At 35.5% G+C, this 25,255-nt stretch overlaps 5 protein-coding genes across 9 annotated transcripts; 1 reads left to right on the top strand and 4 right to left on the bottom strand.

Annotated features, from left to right (window-relative positions):
• Nucleotides 1-308: 308 nt before the first annotated feature.
• On the bottom strand, nt 309-1,907 carry LOC123196499 (pentatricopeptide repeat-containing protein At4g18840-like). The gene has a single exon (XM_044610562.1). The coding sequence runs from the start codon at nt 1,905-1,907 to the stop codon at nt 309-311; it is 1,599 nt and encodes a 532-aa protein (XP_044466497.1).
• Nucleotides 1,908-4,014: 2,107 nt separating this feature from the next.
• LOC123196459 (probable metal-nicotianamine transporter YSL5) lies at nt 4,015-8,439 on the top strand. The gene is given in 7 exon segments (XM_044610504.1): nt 4,015-4,531; nt 6,118-6,275; nt 6,397-6,494; nt 6,583-6,717; nt 6,828-7,017; nt 7,111-8,173; nt 8,176-8,439. Coding segments are annotated over 7 exon segments (2,109 nt in total). The 5' UTR covers nt 4,015-4,107; the 3' UTR covers nt 8,217-8,439.
• A 752-nt stretch (nt 8,440-9,191) lies between these two features.
• LOC123196498 (pentatricopeptide repeat-containing protein At1g05750, chloroplastic-like) lies at nt 9,192-10,405 on the bottom strand. The gene is made up of 3 exons (XM_044610561.1): nt 9,984-10,405; nt 9,780-9,887; nt 9,192-9,252 (listed from the first exon to the last, which is right to left on the bottom strand). Exons 1-3 carry the CDS (start codon nt 10,403-10,405, stop codon nt 9,192-9,194), a joined length of 591 nt encoding a protein of 196 aa, XP_044466496.1.
• Nucleotides 10,406-11,345: 940 nt separating this feature from the next.
• On the bottom strand, nt 11,346-17,427 carry LOC123195722 (DNA-binding protein RHL1). 4 transcript variants are annotated; one of them, XM_044609539.1, is made up of 10 exons: nt 16,859-17,427; nt 15,936-16,046; nt 14,668-14,754; nt 14,328-14,539; nt 13,693-13,796; nt 13,416-13,504; nt 13,153-13,201; nt 12,781-12,815; nt 12,431-12,469; nt 11,346-11,683 (listed from the first exon to the last, which is right to left on the bottom strand). In XM_044609539.1, the coding sequence occupies exons 1-10, from the start codon at nt 17,192-17,194 to the stop codon at nt 11,678-11,680; spliced, it is 1,068 nt and encodes a 355-aa protein (XP_044465474.1). In that variant the 5' UTR covers nt 17,195-17,427; the 3' UTR covers nt 11,346-11,677. The 4 variants fall into 4 exon arrangements, with proteins under 4 accessions (XP_044465474.1, XP_044465473.1, XP_044465472.1 ...); XM_044609538.1 differs by having other exon boundaries at nt 12,781-12,821; nt 16,859-17,426; XM_044609537.1 differs by lacking the exon at nt 11,346-11,683 and adding an exon at nt 11,750-12,163.
• A 639-nt stretch (nt 17,428-18,066) lies between these two features.
• Nucleotides 18,067-24,824, bottom strand: LOC123195721 (plastid division protein CDP1, chloroplastic-like). Of its 2 annotated transcripts, XM_044609534.1 has the most exons (12): nt 24,343-24,824; nt 23,533-23,646; nt 23,268-23,405; nt 22,853-22,957; nt 22,639-22,761; nt 22,049-22,417; nt 21,817-21,912; nt 21,572-21,691; nt 20,266-20,331; nt 19,402-20,193; nt 18,660-18,850; nt 18,067-18,519 (listed from the first exon to the last, which is right to left on the bottom strand). In XM_044609534.1, exons 1-12 carry the CDS (start codon nt 24,667-24,669, stop codon nt 18,435-18,437), a joined length of 2,526 nt encoding a protein of 841 aa, XP_044465469.1. In that variant the 5' UTR covers nt 24,670-24,824; the 3' UTR covers nt 18,067-18,434. The 2 variants fall into 2 exon arrangements, with proteins under 2 accessions (XP_044465469.1, XP_044465470.1); XM_044609535.1 differs by lacking the exon at nt 23,268-23,405.
• Nucleotides 24,825-25,255: the final 431 nt, after the last annotated feature.

The following is a 25,255-nucleotide window of genomic DNA, read 5'->3' as shown; positions in this document are numbered from 1 at the left end:
TTTAACAGACTGGTCGCCTTATGAACCTCCTGAAGTTTCGTTGCTTCAAGAAAATCACTTTCCTGGGTCACATTGCTTAACCTGCATTATATGCCGAAAAGCGAATCCCAAATGGATGATTAGTAATTTCAGATGTCCTTAACGATCACTGAAATTCCAGCTGGAGGATTAGCTGAGGCATTGAAATTTTCTGCAGTTTTTGGAAAGAAGAATCAATGCTAAACTGTTTCTGCCACCCATCTAAAAAATTATATTTCAACACTATTCGAATATATCCAGAGGTGAAAATGTATCATTTGCACATGTTATTATGATTCCACAACACTGTTGCCTGGGGACTTCAACACCTTTCTATCTTTCATCAACTTCCTTACCATTTCCACATCGTCCCATCTTCTGGCAGATGCAAATAGATTAGATAATAAAGCATATCTGCCACAGCGCTGAAGGTCCAAGTTGATGAGGTGTTTTCCCAGTCTTCTGCCAAGTTCAATATCCTCATGAATGCTACACGCACCAACGAGGGAACCCCACAACTCAGGATGAGGCTCAACAGGCATCCCTTGAACAAATTTCAATGCTTCTTCAATCATGCCTGCTCGTCCAAGAAGATCAACCACACAACCATAGTGCTCTCGTTGTGGTTTAATCTTATACTTTTGAGTCATAAGACCAAAAAGCCGAAGTCCCTCATCAACCAACCCTGAGTGACTACACCCAGCAAACAAAGCAATGAATGTAAAATCATTAGGTTTCAGGCCAAAAAGTTGCATTTGCCAAAATAACGACAACCCTAGCCTTCCAAACCCATTCATTGCCAAGCTAGCAATCATTGAATTCCAAGAAAGCACATTCTTCTCAGCCATACAATTGAAGACTTCAACAGCCCTCTCAATATATCCACACCTCCCATACATGTCCAAAAGCGCCGTGCCCAAAGTCACATCAATATCAAACTTGTTTTTAACAATATAATCATGCAACCACACACCATCATCCAATGCCCTCAACTGTGCACAAGCCGAAACAGCACTAACCAAAGCAGGCAAATTAGGAACCACCATGGCCTCAACCATTTCCCTAAAAACCCTCAAAGCCTCCCCGCCCATCCCACATTGCGAGTACCCAGAAACCATAGCACCCCACGATGCCACATCTCGTTCAGGCATTTCATCAAACACCTTCCGCGCTTCACTGACTCTCCCAATTCTCATTAACCCAGAAATCATCACATTCCACGAAACAACACTCTTACAAGGCATAACATCAAAGTACCATCTCGCCAACTCAACCTCCCCCAAACTCCAACACCCGCTAATCAAACTCGTCCACGACACAACATCAACGAACCCCAAACATTCTTCAAACACATTACGCGCGTAATGCAATTCGCCAAACCCCAAGTACATATTCAAAACATGATTCACAACAAACACATCACAACCCAACCCAAATTTCAATATGTGACAATGCACTTGTTGTCCAAGACCCAGATCACCAAAAACCCAACAAGCGCGAACAACAAAAGGGAAAGTAAACTTATCGGGTACAAACCCGTTACATAACAGACGCTTGTAATACTCAAAGCAAACGTAGTACCGATCCGGGTGGTAAGACAAGGCGCGAAGCATGGTGTTGTACATGAAGAGGGAGGGTTTGGGGAAGTGCTGGAAGATTGCGGCAGCATAAGAAAGGTTGTGGGCAGAAGGGGAAAGGGCCGCGCAGGCGAGAAGGCGAGTGGTTGTGAAGAGATTGGGAGTGAGACCGGAGATGATGAGATGGGCATGAGTTTGTTTGAGTTGGGAAAGGGATGTGAAGGCTTTGAGAGCTTGAGAGAGTGATGGATGGTGAAGAAGTGTGAGAGCTTCTACTGTTTTTCGTGCTGCTTCACTTGAAATTGAAACCATTGAAGAAGAAACCTTTTTCTGTTTCCGTCGAAGGCGCTGAATATTTGAATATAATTTTTTTTTAATACAAATTTTGTGTTTTATTTTTATTTTTAATATTAAAAAGATTATAAATTAAAAAAAATTGAATATATTTATTTAAATAACATTTTTCAAAGAAATAAAAAAGGAGTATATTTAACATATTTTTATATTTTTAATTTTTTCATTAATCATTGGAGTTTGGATTTGATAGTTTGATTTTGATTTAGTTAAATTATATTACGACGATATTATTTATTTTATTGATAATATTATTTATCTCATTAATGATATTATTTATTTTATTAATAACTTTTAACATTTTTTGTAAATTTAAATAAATTAATACTTGAAATGATAATTTATGATTCACACTAAATAGAAGTTTAACATATTTTTGAACATAACTCAATTTAAATAAACTCATAATTATAATTACAGATGAATTCGAGTCAATCCAATTTAGGCTTAACTCTTTGTTCACTTGAATAAGTTAGATTCAAACTGAAAAAAGAATTAATTTGTCAAGATCAAGTTCAATTTGAGATTGATATCTCAATAACTTTGTCATCGACTCTTCTTTTTTTTAACATTACAATTCATTAATTTGAATTAATTATTATAAATTCAAATTGATTTTTAGTATGAGTTTAATTCAACTTAAATCCATCTCTAATTTCAATGAGATAAAATGGAGATTTTATTGATAAATTCATATCCAAACACGTCCTAACATGTCTGAAACAAATAAAAAAAACTTGCTACATCAAGATCACAACACATCTAGTTTATATAATATAGTTGGAAGCACAACTGTGTATCAAGTACTAAGAGCAACATCTATCTTCTTATTTCACAGAAGCAGAGCTCTGTAAGGAAGCCATTTTGGAGCAAGCAGAAAGCAGAAAATAGTTAACTGAAAATTCTCTTTGGACATTGCAACATCAGTGACAATTGTTGGATTCAACTATGAGTTCAGTTCTTCGGTAAATTCTGAAATTCTCAATCACTGCACCATCACGCGGGGAGTAATACTCTTGATCGAGACTTGATTTGACATTTTTCTGTAACATTGCAGTAATGTCATATCTCGGAAAGCAGCCCCTCAACCTCCACTACCATTTGAAGTCTGAACAGGTTGAATTAGAAATGAATTGAGAAAAACCAGCAAATGAGTAAATATTAGTTAATGTTTTGCACGAAAATTGAAATGAGACAGTAAGATGCATCTGGGATTCAGGAGCATTGCTGCATAATAGTGGAATCCAGTGTACCCCAAAACTACCGGTAGCAACTGAGTTTTTAATCATGCAAATCATAGAAGCGTCCGAAACAATTTCAAGTTACAGCAGAAGTTATCCTAAAAAGAAAACATAAAAAATAGTCAACTGGAAGTCGAACCTGAGGGCTTGTGCCGCCTGAAATGCTATCATCTTCAAACTGCAAAAGAAAGCACAGCTTTAACCATATGGAAGAAAATTATTTTAATGATAATTTTTTATTACTAATAATAAAATATCTTTAATACGATAAATTTAGAATGGTTGAGAATTTCATAAATATTTATTTATTACACTTTCTCTCAAAGCTAAGCCTTTTTATTATTTTCATGTTATTCCCATAAATATTTTAATTTTTATACTACTATTATTTAAGTCTATATTTGTCCAACTTTAAGGGGCGAATTTGTAACAAACTTAAACTTTTAGGACTTAAAAATCCTTAATTTTCTCACTGAATTGACGGTTAAAATTAGATTTGAATCAAGTTTATTAAAATTTAAATTCGATTTAAATTAATTCAAAACGAGCTAATCTCAAATAAATTTAAGTTTGAATTGTTTGATAAACTCATAAATTAAAAATTTTAATATAAAATAATACTATATTGATAAATATATATTAAAATAACATCATTTTAATAACAAATTAAAATTAACCTTTAACCAAGCTCAAATTTATTTGCAGTTAACTTAAGATGGAGTGGGCTCAAATCCAACCTATTCTTGGGGTGACAAAGGTGAATACTTTTCTTCTTGTCTTGCCATTTAGTGTAGGTCCTATGACCTTCTTTATTGCCTACAGGTTGGCATCTTAAATTTTCAAAAGATTCTTTTTTATCAATTTTAAAAGATTCCCATATCCAGAATTCATAGAATTTTCTTCTTCTCAGCCTGAAAATGGATCAACGCAGGAGGAGAGATGAGGAGGAAGAAGAAGTTGAGAATGTTTTCACCTCAAAAGAGGGTTATGAAAAGAAGGAGAAGAAGCAGCAGCGAGAGGGAGAAGAAGAGGAGGTGTTTTCAATAGAGAGAGTTTTTGAGAACAGGCCAATTCCTTCTTGGAGGAGACAGTTGACAATCAGAGCCTTTGTAGTGAGCTTTGTGTTGAGTATACTTTTCAGCTTCATTGTAATGAAGTTGAATCTCACTACTGGTATTATTCCTTCTCTCAATGTCTCTGCTGGCCTTCTGGGGTTCTTTTTTGTCAAGACTTGGACTAAATTTCTTGAAAAATTTAGTCTTTTAAAACAACCCTTTACCAGGCAGGAGAATACAGTCATTCAAACCTGTGTTGTGGCCTCTTCCGGCATAGCCTTCAGCGGTAATGTTGATTTGCTCCCTCTTTCTTTCTCCTTTACTTTGTGATCTAATTTAGTCCATGTTTGAATCTTGTTTGAACAGTAACTGTTTGTATGAAAAGTTTCAACTTTTACATGTTTTTAAAAATGATTTAAGGTTAGTTTGATGTTACTAGAATATTTGGTTGCAGACGAGTCAATTGAGTATAAATTTATTGCAAATTGTGATGAAAAAAATGGAATTTTGAAGCCAAAAAGTCAGTTTTACCATTTAACAAGTCTTTTTTTTTATACTGGTTTTTCAAAGTCAATTTCTGAGTTTCAAAGCTTATAGATAAGTTGGACAACCAGTCTGAATGGGGACTTAAAATAGTCTAAGATGGCACGTATTGGAACCGCTCAGGCAATCAAGCCACTTTTTGAGTGCATCGGCATCACAATATTTTCTTTTTTTGAGTTCTTGATTTGTGTGGAAGCATTTGTAGATAACTTTCAAATATCATACTATTGTTAGTCAAAAGTTCTTCCACTTCTGCTTTTGTCTTTATTAGGCTCCATTCGCAATATAATGGAGATGATAATGATCCCGATATTGAGTGAATGGACTTCCATTTTTCAAAATATGACCTTATTAGAGGAATAAAAAGTCTTTAAGTTACACTATATTCATACGTCTATCTAATAAAATCCTATTTAATTAATAATGATTTTACTTTTCACTTATCTTATCACTATTATGATTTCTGATTTTTAAAGTGAATGTCAGTGAGATAGAATCTTATTAAATGGAACTTTGTATAATAGTTGACAAATTGGGATCTTTTTTTTTTTTTTTTTTTTTTGTGTATTTTGTCCATTTCTCTTATGTATATTCTTTAATGAATCATCTCTTTGTCGTAAGAAAATATATAAACCAAATTAGAACATTAAAAAAAATAATTTACAAGCTAGGCTGGCGTGGCATTGGAATATTGTCATTATGTGCTGCCGCATGTGAGGAGCAGAGGACGTGGTCCCATGATACAGCCGCCTCTGCCTCAGCTGCACTCCACTCTCAAATGAACAATATAATAAGTAAAACAATGGAGATATTTTAGGATCAATCTTCTTACCTTTTTACACAAAATTAATGATATGTCGTATGTTCATGAGTTTGTTTGTGTCTTGTCACAAAGCACTTGAAAGCTTGTACACAAGCTATCTAATACAGTGCATTTAGAACTTATCGGGTTTGGACTGAGATTGATGCCTTGAATAATATGCATAAAGGATTGTAGAACATATTGAGAATGAACTGAGATTGATGCAAACACAACCCTTTTGTTGTGTCCATAACTTTTTCTTGGTCCAAAATGGAACCGGAAATAATTTAGTTTCTCTTAAATTATTTGAAAATAGCTCCACCAAAATTGTCCCCATTTAAACGTCTGTATTGGGATATGACAACTCTACATTATGTTGAATTTTTGTTTTTGCATTTGCTACTTGATTCTGTACTTATTCATGAAAATCTAAGATGGTGTGTGAGCAAGCTGCAAGTTTTATTTCACAAATATGCCATATTAATGTGTTGAAGGTTCTGTAATTTTTGCCTTCTGTGGACAAACAGGGGGTTTTGGGAGTTACCTCTTTGGACTGAGTGAGCGAATTGCTAAGCAATCTGAAGACACCTACAATGGCTACAAAAACCCTTCACTTAGATGGATAATTGGCTTTCTCTTCATTGTCAGTTTTCTTGGTCTTTTCTCTGTGGTGCCTCTTCGAAAGGTACAATCTTCAAAGGCATTTGAATGACATCAAAAAGAAGATTGAATAAATTTGTTTTCTAACTTGATCTTGACAATACTTTTGTCTGTTCTTGATTGGTTTGATGAATGTTTGATTTCAGATTATGATCATAGACTTTAAGTTGACATATCCAAGTGGTACTGCAACTGCTTATTTAATCAATAGCTTCCACACTATTGAAGGAGCCAAGCTAGCAAAGTTTAGTACTATCATATAAATACTAAGACATTTTAATCTGTGATCATATAAATACTAAGACATTTTAATTTGTGATGTTCTTGGATAGGAAACAAGTGAGAACACTTGGCAAATTCTTCTCCTTCAGCTTCTTGTGGGGTTTCTTCCAGTGGTTCTTTACTGCAGGAAGTGGTTGTGGATTTGCTAACTTCCCTACATTTGGGCTCCAAGCATATAAAAACAGGTACGTGTGTTACTTAAAATTTTTGCTAAGAAACATATTAACTTTGCTTATCAGCACCCCTTTTCTACTCAAAATCTTGTTTAAGGCCTAGCGACCTTCAAAATGTGCAGGTTTTTCTTTGACTTCTCAGCAACATATGTTGGAGTCGGGATGATTTGCCCCTACGTTATAAATATATCTGTCTTGGTTGGTGGAATTCTTTCTTGGGGTCTAATGTGGCCTCTCATAGAAAATAAGGAGGGTGATTGGTACAGTAAAGGTCTTGGCAAAACTAGCCTACATGGCATTCAGGGTTACAGGGTATGTTCAGATAATCTGGCAAAAGTGTTTTACACTGATGCCATGTTGAGGCTTTTTCTACTTTTTAATGCCTGCATTGTATCCTGAAATCAGGTATTTATCGCCATAGCCATGATCCTAGGTGATGGACTGTACAACTTCTTCAAGGTGCTCACTCGAACCCTTTCAGGCTTGTTTTATCAAGTGCGTAATCGAGAGATGACCAGCAATCTCCCCATAGCAGACCAAGATTCTCCTGTGATCTCTAAGCTCTCTTATGATGACCAAAAACGCACCCAACTATTCCTTAAAGATCAGATTCCAACATGGTTTGCGATTGCAGGATATGTAACAATTGCTGCAGTTTCTATTTTCTCTCTTCCACACATCTTTCCTGAACTTCAATGGTATTATGTGTTGGTCATCTATATCTGTGCGCCAACCTTAGCTTTCTGTAATGCATATGGGTGTGGACTCACAGATTGGTCTCTTGCATCCACCTATGGAAAGCTTGCAATCTTTACAATTGGGGCATGGGCTGGTTCTGCACACGGTGGTGTTCTTGCTGGCTTAGCAGCATGTGGAGTCATGATGAATATTGTTTCAACTGCCTCTGATCTATCACAAGATTTCAAGACAGGTTATTTGACTCTAGCATCTCCTCGCTCCATGTTTGTGAGCCAAATTATAGGCACTGCAATGGGGTGTATCATTAGCCCCTGTGTCTTTTGGCTTTTCTACAAGGCATTTGATGACCTTGGACTTCCTGGAAGTGAATATCCTGCTCCCTTTGCTGTTGTGTACCGGAACATGGCTAAATTGGGCGTAGAAGGTTTCTCAGCTCTACCAAAGGAATGCCTCTTGCTTTGTTATATATTCTTTGGAGGCGCTGTAGTGATAAACCTGATGAGGGATACCTTGGGAAAGATTGGGTCGTACATTCCTCTTCCGATGGCTATGGCTATACCTTTTTATTTGGGACCATACTTTGCGATTGACATGTGTGTTGGAAGCTTTATTTTATTTGTATGGTCAAAGATAGACAAGGTCAAAGCAGATAATTTTGGACCAGCAGTGGCTTCTGGTTTGATTTGTGGGGAAGGAATATGGACTTTGCCAAGTTCAATTCTTGCTCTAGCAGGCATAAAGCCACCCATTTGCATGAAGTTCTTGTCAGGACAACTAATTCCAGGGTTGATAACTTCTTAGGGTCGTCTTAAAGTTAGTATTTTGATGAATGTAGTATAATATAATAAATTTGTGTGCTTGTCAGAGCATCCATGGATTTGTATAAATTGGTAGTATTGAAGCATATTTCTGCTGATATATTATATAAGTTTATGTATAGTTTGGAAGCTGTGATGTAACAGATATGAAAGAATTGTTATAGCTTGAAAGCAATTCTGTGAATATCTATCAGAAGGATCTGTTTGTTTATGTGCATACCGCCAGTTGCTTTTTTCCCTGTTACCCTCTGCAGAATAATGATCTATCATTGTTTCTTGTATTTTCTAGCTAGCTCACTTTAATGATATAAACTTGCTTGGCAACAACATTTTTGTTTTAATTAGCTTCAATTAAGGTTTGATTCAAGCTAAATTTGTGTTTGAGCTCTAGCTCAACTTGAGTTTGAATAGTTTATCTTTTAGGATGCAATGTATCCCTTTGATGATATTATTTATCTCGTTAATAGTATTATTTATAATGTCAACAATTGTCTAACGACACTTTACACCAGCTCAAATAAACTTGAACTTAAGCTGAGTATCATGGATTCATGCAGAGCTTGAGTTGACCCTAGGCTCAACTCAGCTTGAATCCACCCCACGCTGCAATATGTTGAACTAAGTAGGTAGCATTCGGTGCTTAAAATTATCATCTCTTAAATCTTTATGGTCGGTTTTGATGGTTCTGAGATGGTTTCCAGAGGTTTAGTTTATCAAGGCAAATTGCAGAAGTGACAAATATTATTGAACCAAAGATAACTTGATTTATTTCTTCCTTCCGAAAGAATGTTCTATACACCGTTGATCATATATAAATAACTTTACAAAATGCATTTCAGTGATTGCTACACCATTAAATTACAAAATATTGAAAGAAATTTCCTGCATAATTCATATTCTGCAACACATTCAGAACCTTGCACGTTTATAATTGTTTCCAACTCATCCATCTTTAACAGACTGGTTGCCTTATGAACCTCTAAGTTTCACTGCTTCAAGAACATCACTTTCCTGGTTCACATTGCTTAACCTGCATAATATTGCAAAAAGCGGATCCCAGATGGAGGATTAGTAATTCCAGATGTCCTAAACATTTCTGGAGATCACTTTGATGGATAATTTAGCCAAAGCATTGAAAAAATTTCTCCAGTTTTTGGAAGAAGAATCAATGCTAAACTCTTCCTGCTACCCATCTCAAAAATTGCATTTCAACATTATTTGAATATATCCAGTGGTGAAAAACTGATCATTTGCACATGTTATGATGATTCCACAACACTGTTGCCAGGAGACTTCAACACCTTTCTATCTTTCATCAACTTCCTTACCATTTCCACATTGTCCCATCATCTGGCAGATGCAAATATAGCAGATAAAAAAGCATATCTCCCGCAGCGCTGAGGGTCCAAGTTGATGAGGTGTTTTCCCATTCTTTTGCCAAGCTCAATATCCTCATTAATGCTACACACACCAACGATGGCACTCCACAACTCAGGATGAGGCTCAGCAGGCATCCCTTGAACAAAGTTCAATGCCTCTTCAATCATGCCTGCTCACCCAAGAAGATCAACCACACAACCATAGTGCTCTCGTTGTGGTTCAATCTTATACTTTTGAGTCATAAGACCAAAAAGCCGAAGTCCCTCATCAACCAACCTTGAGTGACTACACCAAGCAACAAAGCAATGAACGTAAAATTGTTAGGTTTCAAGCCAAAAAGTAGCAATTTGCCAAAATAACGACAACCCTAGCCTTCCATACCCATTCATTGCCAAGCCAGCTATCATCAAATTCCAGGAAAGCACATTCTTCTCAGGCATACAATTGAAGACTTCAACAGCTCTCTCAATACATCCACACCTCCCATACATGTCCAAAAGCACCGTGCCCAAAGTCACATCAATCTCAAATTTGCTTTTAACAATATAATCATGCAACCACACACCTTCATCCAATGCTCTTAATTGTGCGCAAGCCGAAACAGCACTAACCAAACCAGGCAAATTAGGAATCACCATGGCCTCAACCATATCCCTAAAAACCCTCAAAGCCTCCACGCCCACCCCACATTGCGAGTACCCAGAAACCATAGCACTCCACGATGCCACATCCCTTTCAGGCATTTCATCAAACACCTTCCGCGCCTCACTGACTCTCCCAATTCTCATTAACCCAGAAATCATCACGTTCCACGAAACAACACTCTAATGCATAACATCAAAGGACCATCTCGCCAACTCAACCGCCCCCAAAATCCAACACCCGCTAATCAAACTCGTCCACGACACGACATCGACGAACCCCAAACATCATTCAAACACCTTACGCGCATAACCCGCCAAACTTCACATACATATTCAAAATACGATTCACAACAAACACATCACAACCCAACCCAAATTTCAAAACTTGACAATGCACCTGTTGTCCAAGACCCAGATCACCAAAAACCCAACAAGCGCGAACAACGAAAGGGAAAGTAAACTTATCGGGTACAAGCCCGTTACATAACAAACGCTTGTAATACTCAAAGCAAACGTAGCACCGATCCGGGTGATGAGAGAAGGCGCGAAGCATGGTGTTGTACATGAATGTGGAGGGGTTGGGGAAGCGTTGGAAGATTGCGGCAGCAAAGAAAGGTTGAGGGCAGATGGGGAAAGGGCCGCGCAGGCGAGAAGCCAGTGGTTGTGAAGAGATTGGGAGTGAGACCGGAGATGACGGGATGGGTATGGACTTGTTTGAGTTGTGAAAGGGATGTGAAGGCTTTGAGAGCTTCAGAGAGTGATCGATGGTGAAGAAGTGTGCGAGCTTCTACTGCTTTTCGTGCTGCTTCACTTGAAATTGAAACCGTTGAAGAAACAATTTTCTTAAAGATCATTTTTCATAAATAAAAAATATATATTTTTTATTTAATATGTATTTTATGTTTTATATTTTATAGTTTTTTCATTAACTAAATCAGTAATAGATTGATTCAACTTATTTAAATTAAAGTTTCAATTTAGTAGCTATCAAGTTTCAATTTGACTGTTAAATTTGAATTTAGCTTAAATTATTATTTGATAATATTATTTATTTATCAATATTTATCTTATTGATGACTTTAACAATGTCTCTAATCAATTCAAATTAGCTCAAATATCATTTTAAATTTAAACTAAATTCAAATCAATCTATATTTAGACTCAACTAAGCTCAAAGACAGTCCTAATTACAATCAAAGATGTTTGAGCCACGAAAATTTAGGCCCGACTCCCTGTTCACTCAAACAAACTAAACTTATCAAGCTTGAATTCAAGTCAAGATTAATGCCTCAACATCGTTGCTACACCAAAGCTTGCCTCACTGTCGACTCTTCTCCTCTTCAATCATTGTAGTTCACTAATTTGAATTAAACTTGAATTAATCATTACGAATTCAAGCTGACGTTTGTATAGACTTGGTATGGCTCAAATCTACCCCTAATTACAATGGGTAAAAATGGAGATTTTATCGGTTAATCCATATCCTAACATGTCAGAAGCAAATAAACAATACTTGCTACATCAAGAACACAACACATCTAGTTTATACAATATAGTTGGAAGCACAACTGTGTACCAAGTACTAAGAACAACATCTATCTTCTTATTTCACAGAAGCAGAGCTCTAATGAAACCATTTTTGAGCAAGCAGAAAGCAGAGAATAGTTCACTGAAAACTCACTCTCTGTGGACATAGAAACATTGGTGATCATTATTGGATTTAACTATGATTCTGGCTAAATTTGTCATATTTTTGCGACATGATTAGAGATGTCCATTCAACGGTTAGTTCTGAAATTCTCAATCACTGCAATGTTATGCAAGGAATAATACTCTTGCGTGAATTTGGCATTTTTCTGTAACTTTCAGTTGCGTCATATCTCAGAAAGCAGCCCAACCTCCACTTCCATTTGATGTCTGAACAGGTTGAATTAGAAATGAATTGAGAAAAACCAGCAAATTAGAAATACTAGTCAATGCTTTGAGTTTTTAAAGAAGACACTAAGACACAACAGGGTTTCCGGAGCATTGCTGCATAATTGTAGAATCCAGAGTACCCCAAAATTATCGATAGCAATTGAGTTTTCAATCAAGCAAATCATAGAAGCATCCAAAACAATTTCAAGTTACACCAGAATTTATCGTAATAAGAAAACAGAAAAAATAGTCAACAGGATGTCAAACCTCAGGGCTTGTGCTGCCTGCAATGTTATCATCTTCAAACTGCAAAAGAAAGCACAACTTTAACCAGATGGAAGAAAAATGGAGAATGTTAGTTTAATGATGAGTTAAACATTTATCCACAAATCATTCAGAATAATGCCAAGCAAATCTTTTAGTACTTCATCATAAGTTCCAATTCCAAATTCTAAATAAAAAGCTGCTCTCTCTTTTCCTTGTCAATCTTATAACACAGAATTTCAATATCATTATTATTCTACAATATTTATTACAAGATGTAAATTCTGGTTCAAAAAAAGATACAAGACAACAGCATAATGAAAAACCAAATTTTATAACATAAAAATGTGTACCTCATATCCGTTCTCCTTAGCTGTACTCTCTGTCCCTTCATCTTCAAAGATTTCAAAAACTTAGAAGCAAGATATATAACTCAACGAGAAAAGAAAAAAGACTACATGACATATTTGCTAAAAGTTTCAGAATGAAGCAGCATCATACATCTGTTCTTGCTACTAGTTCTATGAATGCAATCCAATTGGTCTTAAGTAGTTGAACTTTAATCAACTAACTTGTAAGAATGGTTAATCCTCTTCCGATCCTTCCCTTTCTAGATCTATAATTGTATGTCATCAAAACACACGACAAACACACATCTACTCATACCATTCCATATGCACCAAAAATGAAATCTTTTGATGAGAGCGACAGAGAGACAAACTAACCAGTGGATTTTTCAGTGCTCAGTTTCCCCTTTTTCCTGGGGTTGTCTGCCTGCAACAACAGATAATCAACATTAAGAAGTTATCTCAAAAAAACATACAGATAAAGTGTACTTGAAACATGAACTTATAAAAGGCAAAAGGGAACTAGTTGAAATTGAAAGCTACGGGTCTGCATTCCACATAAAAAAGGATGAAACAAATAATCAACTGTTGTCCACACACAGTGAAATTTCAGTTATCACACGAGAAACTATTACAGCTACCTTTTCCACCACTTTATTGAATAATGCTGATATGCTTGTTTGGACAAGTACTCCACAATGACTGGATGAGGGTTGCTTGGACTTGGTCACTGAAACATCAGCATTAGATAACTTTTTAAGATTTGCCGGCTGTATGAAACTTTTGACCATCGATAAATAGTCAATGCAATACAAGGGGTAAACGATTTTAAACACAAACAATGAAGTTCCACATCCAATGTAGCAAGTGAAAATGAAAAGGCTGTAATGTTAAACAAGAAACAAATCAATGTCAAACCATTAGTTTTTTTGCTAGTTGAAATATCTCCTTTCTTTTTATCTCCCTCAGGCATGTCTGCATCACTTTCAGCAGGATCATCCTCTGAAGAAACTTCTGCAAATCTAAATCAATAAAAGCCATCAGGTAGGATACTTTTTTAATCTCCAAGTAGATGGCTAGTTCACCCAAATGTACATCTTAAAATATTCTTTTTGTTAATTTTCTTCCTATTAAATTAAAAATCAAATGAATTCACAAATATTAATAGAAAATACACAGGATATGCAATATCATGAGATCTAATTCCAAGAATAAACACAAGAGTTTGTCTTCTATGATCTATCCTACAGCAAAATGCCCGTAACAATTTTTGCCTCATAAAAACAGATCATAGTAATACTATGCAAGATATTTATTTAATTAAGGCACAAAACAAGAAGTCGGCATATAAATTGAGGAAGAATAATGTTCTGCAAAAAATTTTAACCTGATAAATTCCTGACCACTCAACCAATTACAGCAACTCAATCAGCCATGCCAACTAGGCTGATGCTTAAATGGTAATATTTCAGGCAACATATAGATAATTGGAGCTGGTGACATCTTTACATCAGCTAAGCAGGTCAAGTAAATGAAAATGATTAGGTACATACTTGAATCTTTTTCCAGCAGTTCTCTCAGAATGTCGAACAGGGGTCACTTCCATCATATCTTTAAATTTTAAATCAACATCTGAAATATCGTCGTCGGACTCAAGTTCAATTGACTTTTCCTCTGAGTCTTTCATTACACTCTTGAAAACACCTTGCTTATTTACAGATGCTGCACCGACACCACCTTTGAAGTCATATTCTGAATTTTTTCCCTGAAACCAAACACCATTAAGGATCATCAGAGGAACTATCTTTTAAGTATACAGAAAAAGGAAAGACAAAAAATTAAAAAAAAAAAAAAAAGGAACAATACAATTCCAACTATATGAAAAAATCCAACCTCACTTAGTTCTTTTGGAAAATCAAGTCGAACTTCATCCAGATTCTCATCTTTTTTCCCAACCCACCATGCATCAGAAAACACAATCTGGAAATATCACAATTCATTATGATAATGAAGAACAATTGAAATCATAGCAAGCAAATGAAGTGATAAAATTATCTACAACCCATTAAAATCATAAAAGGGAAGAGGGGAAGGTAATAAAAAACAAAAAGTTTCAACCTTAAACATGTGCATCATTAAAATTATGGCCCTAAGAAAGGGATTAATAAAATAAAAACATTAATAATCTGCCCTAGCCAAAAATCAGGGCACACATACAGCATAACGCCATGTGAAAAGCAAGGAGTAATTTCAGAAGGGTGTTAATTGACATTGCCTAGAAAATACTAAATTTGCATCAATTAACTATCAAATAGAATGTACTTCTGTATGTTTAGTTTTGAACCTGATTCCTGAAGTACATGTAATCCATATTAGCATATAAAAATGAATATACTACAGAAAGGATAGGCCTCAATCATTGAGATATGAACTTCAATGGTAAGTAGAAAGGATAGGCCTCCCTCTAACTTATGTGCTTCAGTAAAACAAAAGTTAAACATTCATAGCCCTAACCAATATACTGCAGAAAGGATAAGCCTCAATCAGTGAGATATGAACTTCTATAGAAAGCAGAAGACGTTTTCTTGGTGCTAATCATCCACCTTACTCTAACTTATTGTTTCACTATAGCAAAAGCCAAACCTTTTTCACACATAGCCACAAAACTTACTGGACTCTTTGACTCTTTTATCTCTACCTTCAGCTGCCTCACATAAGCGAGATGCTCTCATAGGCACCAAAGGCAAGCATGTTACTGAAGCCACCTTGCCACAAAGTTGCCACCTCATCTGAGCGGCTAGGTGATGAGCAGGTTCAATTCGCTGACAATGTTAAATGGATTCCAAATGGAAGAACAAACAAAATCACATGTGCTAAAAAATCCCAGAATATTCATGAACATAGGTCTTAAACACAACAGTTGATATGTTCACAACTTTTACTGAATAACCGATAAAGCGTTTTGCATACTAATGCTTTGTAAATGATGGCTTCATTGCACAAGGAAACACGCTTCTCATTCTGCTGCCCTTACTACTGAATTTAACATGAGACATCCCATCCAAAACAACAATAGCAATAACATTTGATTCAAAAAATCAGCACATACTCATGTAAAAGCAAACGTAAAAAGGAGAAGTAAAGGAGACAGAAACACAAACCATGTTATCAAAATAATCTTCACATGTAACATTCTTGCCACCTCGAGAAAACTGCAAAGTTAAGTATCTGTTCTCTGGGTACACAATGGTTCCAAACAGCTTCATTTGCCCCTAGAATAATTCATAAAGCAATTGAGATGAACATACAAGCATAAATGACCTCATTTCAAGTTATCCTTTACAGGATCTTTGAAAAGGTAAAGATTGTATAAAGGACAAACAATTTCATCCTTGTCAAAATTCATCATAAACCTTAAAATCTAAAATATACTAAAATTTTAATAAATTAAACTCTCCTCCAAAGAAACAGCAATAAACCACCCAAATTTGGACTAAAATACAGGAATAATTAAACACATTAACTCAGAAATTCATCCATAACCTCATTAAGGCTCTTCCTAACAAAAATTTCAGAGACCTCCCTTCAGCTCTATAGTCTTTATCACAACCCTCTCCTACCTCTACCAATTTTTCAAACTAAACAAGTCCATCAGTAATTAATTCAGACATCAAGTGAAGTGAAGAAAATTTAACCACGAACAAAAAATACTTTAAAACTTCCTGAAATCTCTCCATAGTTCACTTAAACTTAAATAAATATGAACAAAATTCAGTTAAAAAAAAAAAACCAAACGGTTCTGCAGTAATGTGCTCAAACATAAGGGATTCTCATCTTTTTCCTAATCCACCATGCATCAGAAATGTGCTCAAACGTCTTCTATAGAAAGAAGAAGACGTTTTCTTTAAGTGATCTGAACAAAATTAAACCACAAACCAAAATTACCCAAAAAATTCCTGAAATATCTTCATAATTCACTTGTTAAACTTAAATGAACAAAATTCAGCTGAAAAAAAAAGGGTCTGCATTAATGTGCTCAAACATAAGGGATCCGAACAGAATTTACCTAAAAATCGAAAATTACCTGAGGAAAATCAAGGTAAAGGACAGGGTTTTGTGTACCCAAATTCTTCAATTCACCGATCTTACCACCACCATTACTAATAGGCGCAAGAAGACCTGGAAAAGAGAACAGGTAGCGGTTCTTCCTCAGCGACGACTTGCGAAGAATGTCTTTACCGTGGTGTTTGATGACCTGGTTGGTGGGGTTTAGAGGCGTGAAACCTTTGGCAGGAATATCCGAGAGCATCTTCTTCTTGAAAGCAAGGGTTTTGAGGCGCGTGCGCTCCACGTCCTTATCAACTTGTTTCTTCTTCTTGGAAGGAGGAGGAGAGGAATCTCGCACCGCCACTCTCACCATGGTTGTTTTTGCGGAGTTTGAGACAGCGCATAAAGAGGGGAGGTTTTGTATCCTATTGAAGTATTATGTTTCTTCTTGCTTGCGCAAGGCGGGAAGCCGTGATCGTGTAGGGACTCATATATATGTGTGACTCTGAATATGAAAGAAATTCACAGTCCGAAACGATTCGAAACGGTCAGATATTGTACTTTTTGCACTCAATTTTGAGTACTGAACAGTGGACTCTCATTGATTGAATGACTCTAAATTAGGCGTTCAAAACTAATACATACAATATTTTTCGAATGAAAACAAGTATTCTTTATAAGGTTAATCGATTTCATAAATTATTCTTAAATAGTAAATAAGAAGTAATGGTAATATCATGACACATGTACAAATTTGTATTTGGGCACATCACTTAGGAGTGGATATAATTGAGAAAAATTCAACTTGTCAAATTATACTTAAGATCATCGTCTCACCAATATTGTTACACTAGAATTTATCAATGTCAACAATTCCTTTTTTAACTTTTTAAATGTATTTTCTCTTATATCTATTATTATTGGTTATCAATTCAAATAAATTAAATTCAAATTCAAATTAATCATTCTAAATTTGAGTTTACTTTTGCTCAAACTTAACTCGGTTAAGCCAAAATCTACCACTACTCAAAACCCTATTCTATGGATATTATATGGCCAAAATACTAGTGACAGCAACAAAAAAATTATAAGCCAATCCTCAAAGATGAATTTGTTATAAGTGCATCACCTTTCATATAGTAATGAGAGGTAAAAAAATTACACAATTAATAAAACTTTGTACACCCAAATTTGAATACCTAAATAATTATTTTCATGTAATTTGATGATTTTAAATTAATAATGGAATAACACCAGTATCCAATTAAAAACTCAAAAATAATTATACATAAAATTGCCCTTTCACAAAAGACAAATCTCGATAACATTACAGGTATTCCTACCTCCTAAGCTAAAGACCCAAAACACCGTAGCAGACTCTTGAAATGCTTCATTTCAAATCTAAACAAAGCCAGCCATTGTCTGTCCCCTGAGAAAATCATTTTCTACTTAAAAAAAAAAAATTTTCGTTTTGCGGAAAACCAAATCAAATCCACTAGCACCGAGAATTAACATGAAAGCAAATTCTCATTCTTTGTTAGCACTTCCTAAGCTACTAGTTAGAATATAGCTTCCCTCCTAAACTCCTGTGCATTTGACAGCGTCTCATACTCTCATGACAGCGTTTCAACATTACCTTCACAGAATCTCCATGTTCCATCATCTTGCCTTTTCAAAACATAATGAGTTTTATAGGTGCTGCAATGAAATAAAGATACAAGACCTGAGTTCTATGTAAACATAGAGAACTTGATCACAGAATATAATTATTCATGAGAGATCTACAAAACTGAGTTAAATCCAAATTTTGACGCAATTATTGCATTAAGATGTAAAACCTGCAATAACTTGGGTTCCAAGGCTGAGATTCATCAACAAGCTCTGCTGCTTCCTTTATGAGAGCCTCAATTTCTGCCATTTCCCCAACATTACCATCTGAGAATATGTCAGCATGCAGGATGGTCAATTGCAGCAAAACAAATTTCCAATAACAAGAATTGGATTTTGCTGCAACAGCTTTAGCTTGCCACTGTGAAACAAAAATAGAACAATTAAGTTTTATCACTTTGCAGCTTATGAAACAGAACTTAAATATGAATGCCAAAGTTGATTTGGTCTAATCAAGGTTTTTTTTAACTTTAATTAGATAAGAAATATTCAGTTGTTCATCTGAGAAACTGTTTACTGTGGTGCAAGAACCCAAAATATGATCTCTCCAACACTTCACAAAATTATAAGTGAATTCTAAAAATTCACTCCCTATGTAGTTTAGTATCCAGAATTCTAATGGCATTGACAGATAATATTTTTGTGAGTAACCTGACATTCTAAGTAGAATCCAAAAATTTAATCCTAAATACTTTGTCCTCCTATACGACACCGATGTGTCAATAGCAAGTTAAAGTGTATATGTCAGATGATTACATATAAGATGACACATGACTGGAGGTGATTATTTTAAGATACTAATTGGAATGTGTATTATTAATCTATTTTTATGTCACTGTTCTTTCAATGGAAAATAATCTTTACTAAGAGGAAAAAGCATAAATTAATGTTAAAACAATCCAACCATTCTACCTGAACAAGCATTAACTCGTCAAGGACTTCGGAGAGGCAATGAACCTCATGCATGGGCCCCAAAGCTTCGGCTTTAACTGTTTGCCACTGCCTAACAAGGGCTTCAGCTTCTTCTAAAGGCATTTGTCTCTGGTTTATTGCTGTCATAAAGGTTGATAGACTAGCAGGTTGGCAAACATTGTGTAAGTATCCAGTGTTTGATCTATTCCTGAACTGCATCTTAACCATCTCCATGAGCTCCGTAATTCTGTCAGTGATACCATTTCCCTTGATGCAAGAATGTTCTAGATTGCTATTGTAAGAAGAATCTATTTTCCAGACAAGGGAATTTGTTCCCATATTTTGTTGAGTGGAAGTCAATTTAGAAGTGTGAATCATCCTCCCATTTGACTCTGTGCTTGACAGCTTGAAGGTCAGGAACATAAAGCACCCCAATAAAGTAGCATATGTTATTCCTCCAATTGCATTTTTTCCAGCCAACCAACTTTCCCAAACTTTAGCATTGTGTACCCAAAGACCCCTTCTAAATTGAACTGATGGTGCACTGACATTGCTTCCACTACCATTGTTGGCCGATATTAATGGACTTTGCAGATCAGTTGCAGCCAACTGCTTAACTGCAGAACCAATATGACTAGAAGAGTTAACATTCGGAAGAGAGTCATCAAAATCTCTCTGGTTTGATATAAGAGAATTTGCGAGTGGTCTTTGACTAATATCAGGTGTTGCTTGTGGAATTACCCTACTTTTCTTTATCACAGTATTTTTCTTTTCGCCCCGAAAAAAATTGACCTGCAGAAGCATAATTAGCAATCATTTCCTTTAGAAATTGGAACTATTACTTAGTTTGGCACATCATCTCACCAATGATGGAGAACAATCTCGAGTATCTGGAAATATATCAAGCACATTATCCTTGAGCCATTTTTCCTGGTCAAGTGAAATAGTGAGACATGAAAGAGCATTATCATTTGAAAAAAACATGATTGAGAAACAGTTACAAGAGCACAGAGCAATGATAATAAGTATATGTTTATTTGCTCTCAAAATATAACATAAATCATTTTACAGCCTCAAAACCTGAAGAAACAAGCAATGGAGACATCAATTCACTTGTCACAGTTAAAATTTGCATATGTTAAATTGGTTGGTTCCTCTCTACTAAAGGCCTTTTCTTCTTTCAATATTGACTTCAATAAGATAACAAAAAATATCCTAGTTTACTAAGCATATATAGAAAAGTGATGGACAATCATATACAAAACTTTATAAGTTAATTTAGAGAGCTTTCTTAAAAATGAAAGCAAGGATAATACTTAATGGACAGATAATTTATTACTTGTTTATGATAGAATTGGTTAACTTAGCTAAGTTACCATATCTGAAGTATGATTAAAACACCTAATTAAGAGTAAATTTAAAATTCAAGAAGTGATGGACAATCATATACAAAACTTTATAGGTTAATTTAGAGAGCTTTCTTAAAAATGAAAGCAAGGATAATACTTAATGGACAGATAATTTATTACTTGTTTATGATAGAATTGGTTAACTTAGCTAGGTTACCATATGTGAAGTATGATTAAAACGCCTAATTAAGAGTAAATTTAAAATTCCCTATTCTATTCAGGATTTGGTCACATAAAATAGTCCTCTTATTCCGTCTTGCAGGATGTCAACAGAAAGAAATAATACAAAGAATGAACTGTTTTCCCTCTAATTTCTTCTACACTTATAATTTCTTTTCCTCTACTAATCCCAGTCTCTCTATTTCCTTCCCTCAAAATTGGTGTTCTTTACCACCCAAGTCTCTCTCAACTTTATCTATTCAATTCTTTCTCCACATCCTGAGCTAAAAGGGAAGTGCTAGTAAGGAAACACATTCAAAATAAATAAGCCTTCATAATGGTTTTTATCACATATTCCACTTATACTGCAATTTGCGAGTCTATGCTCGAAAGCAAATAATGGTCTCCACCTAAATCTTTTGCCACTAAGAACACATATATAATGGCCACAATAGAACAAAAAAATTAAAAGGTAAGCTGACAAAGAAGACCAGCAAAAAAAAACCTGCATAAAAATCCCCAGAATAAAGGGGTGCACTTTTGAAGTCTAAGATGGATGTTATAAAAGAAATCAAATTCCAATGTTACAATTAGTCACCTACCAATGATGGAATTGCACCAGAAACCTCTCTTATTTCCTTCCCAGACAGAGCACTTCTCACAGCAGGATTTGAATTTAATTCCAGCTGACGAAATTTCTCAAAATCCTCTGCCTCAGTAGCCTAAAAGCCAAGAAAAAATTTTGCAAGGAAAGTTGATGAAAAAATGCTAAGAGAGCAAACTAAAATATCTCGATGAAGCAACATTCAGGTGACAAAAAGAAAAGATCAGAGAATGAAAAGTTTACCTGTCCAAGAAGAAACATACAAAAAGCTTCCTCAAATTTTAGATCAACACCTTCAGATGCAATCAAACACTCACATATATTTTTGGCCTTGTTAATCTACAGTAAAAGTTAAAAACAAAATAGTATCAGAAATAAATAAAATAAAAACAATCATAAAAAAATTACTACACAAACACATGCACACAAACACAGAGCAGTACATCCTAGTAGCAAATCTGCATACAAGAATTACCAATTCAGTTTGCTTGCTTGAGAATCCAAGAGAAAGATGAGCTATCAATGCCATGTAGAAGCAGTCAAAATCAATAACAACTTTTTGATTCTGTGACTCAAGTGATTTTTTATTCTTCCGAGTAATTGCCAAATTATCCCAAGGAAGAAGATCAACTATTTCTGTAGCCATTAACCTGTTGAGAGCTTGGCTCAAAAAACATGGCCAATCATGAACTTGGCATGAGTTTTCCACATCCAAGCCTTGCCTGAGCAATTCACGCAGAGCTGCAATAGCTCCTCTTCTCCGTTCAGCATTTTCAGGTAAGTGGGGCATGCCTAATAATTCCAACGTGCAAGCAGGAGCAAGCTCTTCCAAAGATTCTTCTATCTGAAAACAGCAAACAACTTTATGTACTCAGTTTGTCACCTGGTAACGAGTATAGCATGATAATTGCAACAACTATCCATTCGACAAACTTCTAGCACCATCTTCAGCAACATTGTTATCGATCATCTTACTAACTGAATTTCCATTAGCGTTAAAAAAAATGAAGATTAGTGTAGACTGCACCATGCAGATGGATTCCATATCCTTGAAAAGAGCATCACCTGTGATAATAATGGTGTCTTCCCAAGTGATATGTTACTCCTCAGAAGACATTGAGCACGAGCAAGAGCTTCAAATCCTTGGGACACCTTGTTCTTCTCAAAACCAATCTTTGCAATTGCACACTTCAAGAGAGCACGTATGATAAGAAAATGAAGCATAGCAACTGCAGTAAAATTGGTACGAGTTCCTGACCTCTTTGCTAATTCAACTTACCTCAGCTAGTGCCATAGATAAAATAAAATCATGAACATATGGCTTAGCATTTGGATGCTCAAGAGCTGACCTTCCAAGATCTAACACAATCTTCTCTTCTCCAACCTGGACCAGAGAAATCTGCAGACCATCATATCCATCTTCCGAAACAAGCATTTGATATGGTAAAATACTCCAAGATTAGAGATGATAAGAAACCTTTCCACATTTTATGATAATAAGAGAAGGATGATATGACAAAGATTAATCAATCAACATTCAGAAAAGTGCAGCAATACAAGACGCTAATAACGCTGCTAACAATTAGTTAATTAATATAAAAAAAAAAACATCTCTGCACTTATAGGACAAAACACTTTCCTCAACCAGTAAAATTTGCAGCATATGCCAAGTAAAAGTACATGCAAAGTTGCACCTCTTGCAGGAGGCAAAGAGCACCTGGCAACCAACGCCATGGGATTCTTAGAGGACACTTAGGCTGAATCTTTTCCCTCTTGCTGCCAGCATATTCAGGTTCAAAAAGAAGCTTATCTCTTATATCCATCAAAAGATCCTACAAGCCAATAAGATAGTAGAAAAATCTAAAAGCTATGACCAAGTCATGTCATATCTTTCATACACATGGAGAAGATCTAAAGAATCATAGCAACTACTGCATGATTACACTCTCAAATTCTTACCTGGCGGGCTACAACAGCATCCATTGTGTAACCTTCCTCAGCCTCAGCCCTTTTCAAATCCATCACTGCCTTCACAATCTCATCTTTCTCAGCATTGTCCGGAACACCAATAATCTGCAAGTATATGCACTAGCAAGTGATTAAAAATTCAAATGGATAGTTCTTGTAAGAAGTGATTAACCCAACAGTAACCTTTTATCAACTCCGGATACAGTTTACAACTCATTCTGAATGGAATCTGGAAAAAGAAATAAGTTGAAACTGGATGGAGTCTGATTAAAAAAAAGAAGTTAAAAGGTGGTCAAAGTAGGGCTAGAAAAAAAGCAAAGATAGGTACATATCCCAGGAGGGGACAACTAAACCGAGAAAGGCTATATATTCAAGTTTCATCAATCAGACTAAACCAACAAAACATCGCCAGAGACAAGATCAGAGATAGAAAGGCCATAGTCAGGCAACCAACTGTTATATTAGTCATACTGAGAAACATAACCTATCTTAATACACAAAAAGCGTTATTGGCAAATGTCACCATCTCCGCATTGTTAATTAATCCAGTACTTCACCAGTCAAGTAGTCTTCTTGAAACAAAATACACAAATTTACATTTTCATAACTGTGAATCTTAATGGCCTTACCAGAGTCAGTTCCAGTCTCAAAAAACTAAATATCAGATTAAACTGTTACCGAAATTACATTTTTCATATTTCACATTATGCCTGGTACTTCTAACACCAAATCACGACAGTTAATTCAGTTAAAAGTTGCCGCCACAAACAACAATACATACAACAAATCAAATCAAATAACCTGGAAACAAGTGACTGGAATATCAATAGTGGCAGTAGCAGGAGTTGATACGGCAGCGTCTTCAACAATGCGAGTGTCAATCGCGTGCAAGCGCCCCTTCGCAGCGACAAAACGAGTCCTTATCGAAGAATAACAACAAGAACTACTATTTAAAGGCCTAGACGATGATGCAAATGTTCGTTCCAGACCAAAACCTAATCCAGAAACTTTGACTTCGGAAGTCTCGAAATTGCCGCTGATTCTGCTGCTGCTGCTGCTACAAAGACAAGTACAAGGCGACGATGAACAGGGAACTACGGCTATGGCTACCGTAATGCTCACCGCCATTGTAATGGCTGACTCTACTAATATGAACTGAAACAAAAATTGTTCGAATTTGTTGAAGAACGAAGGAGATAAGACTGTTTGGGTGAAATTGTGATATTTCAAACCAGGCGGGTGACGCGGGGTCCCCGTGGTGGGGGTTTAATGTGAGTTTCCAGTATGCGGGGGGATTTCAGAGAAAGGCTCGCGTGTTGGGGATCCTTGGAAATTTTCATGTGGTGGGCGTTCTATGAAGTTTTCCGATTGTATTGAAATTGCATTGGAACAATTCCACCAAAATTATACTATTCTAATGTAGTTTGGTTGAAATCATATCGAAAGAGTGTAATTCGGTTGAATTTACACCAACATATCAATGCGTTTTTGGCTGAATTTACACTATTTTAGTATGATTTCAATTAAAATTTTATTAGTATGACTAATGCGATTTCAATTAGAATCATATAAAAATAATATAATTTTGATTAAATCAACAAATTTAGTGCAATTCAATTTTCAACTTCAATGATAAGAATTTGTCATTTTAATATAATTTAGATGAAAAATAATTATTATCTCATCAAAATTAATTAATTTAGGAGTGGTGTTA

Source organism: Mangifera indica, chromosome 14, assembly GCF_011075055.1.
Source record: "Mangifera indica cultivar Alphonso chromosome 14, CATAS_Mindica_2.1, whole genome shotgun sequence".
In the NCBI taxonomy this organism is placed as follows: domain Eukaryota; kingdom Viridiplantae; phylum Streptophyta; class Magnoliopsida; order Sapindales; family Anacardiaceae; genus Mangifera; species Mangifera indica.
Note: the sequence above shows the minus strand (reverse complement) of the source record. Positions and strands in the feature narration are given on the sequence as shown.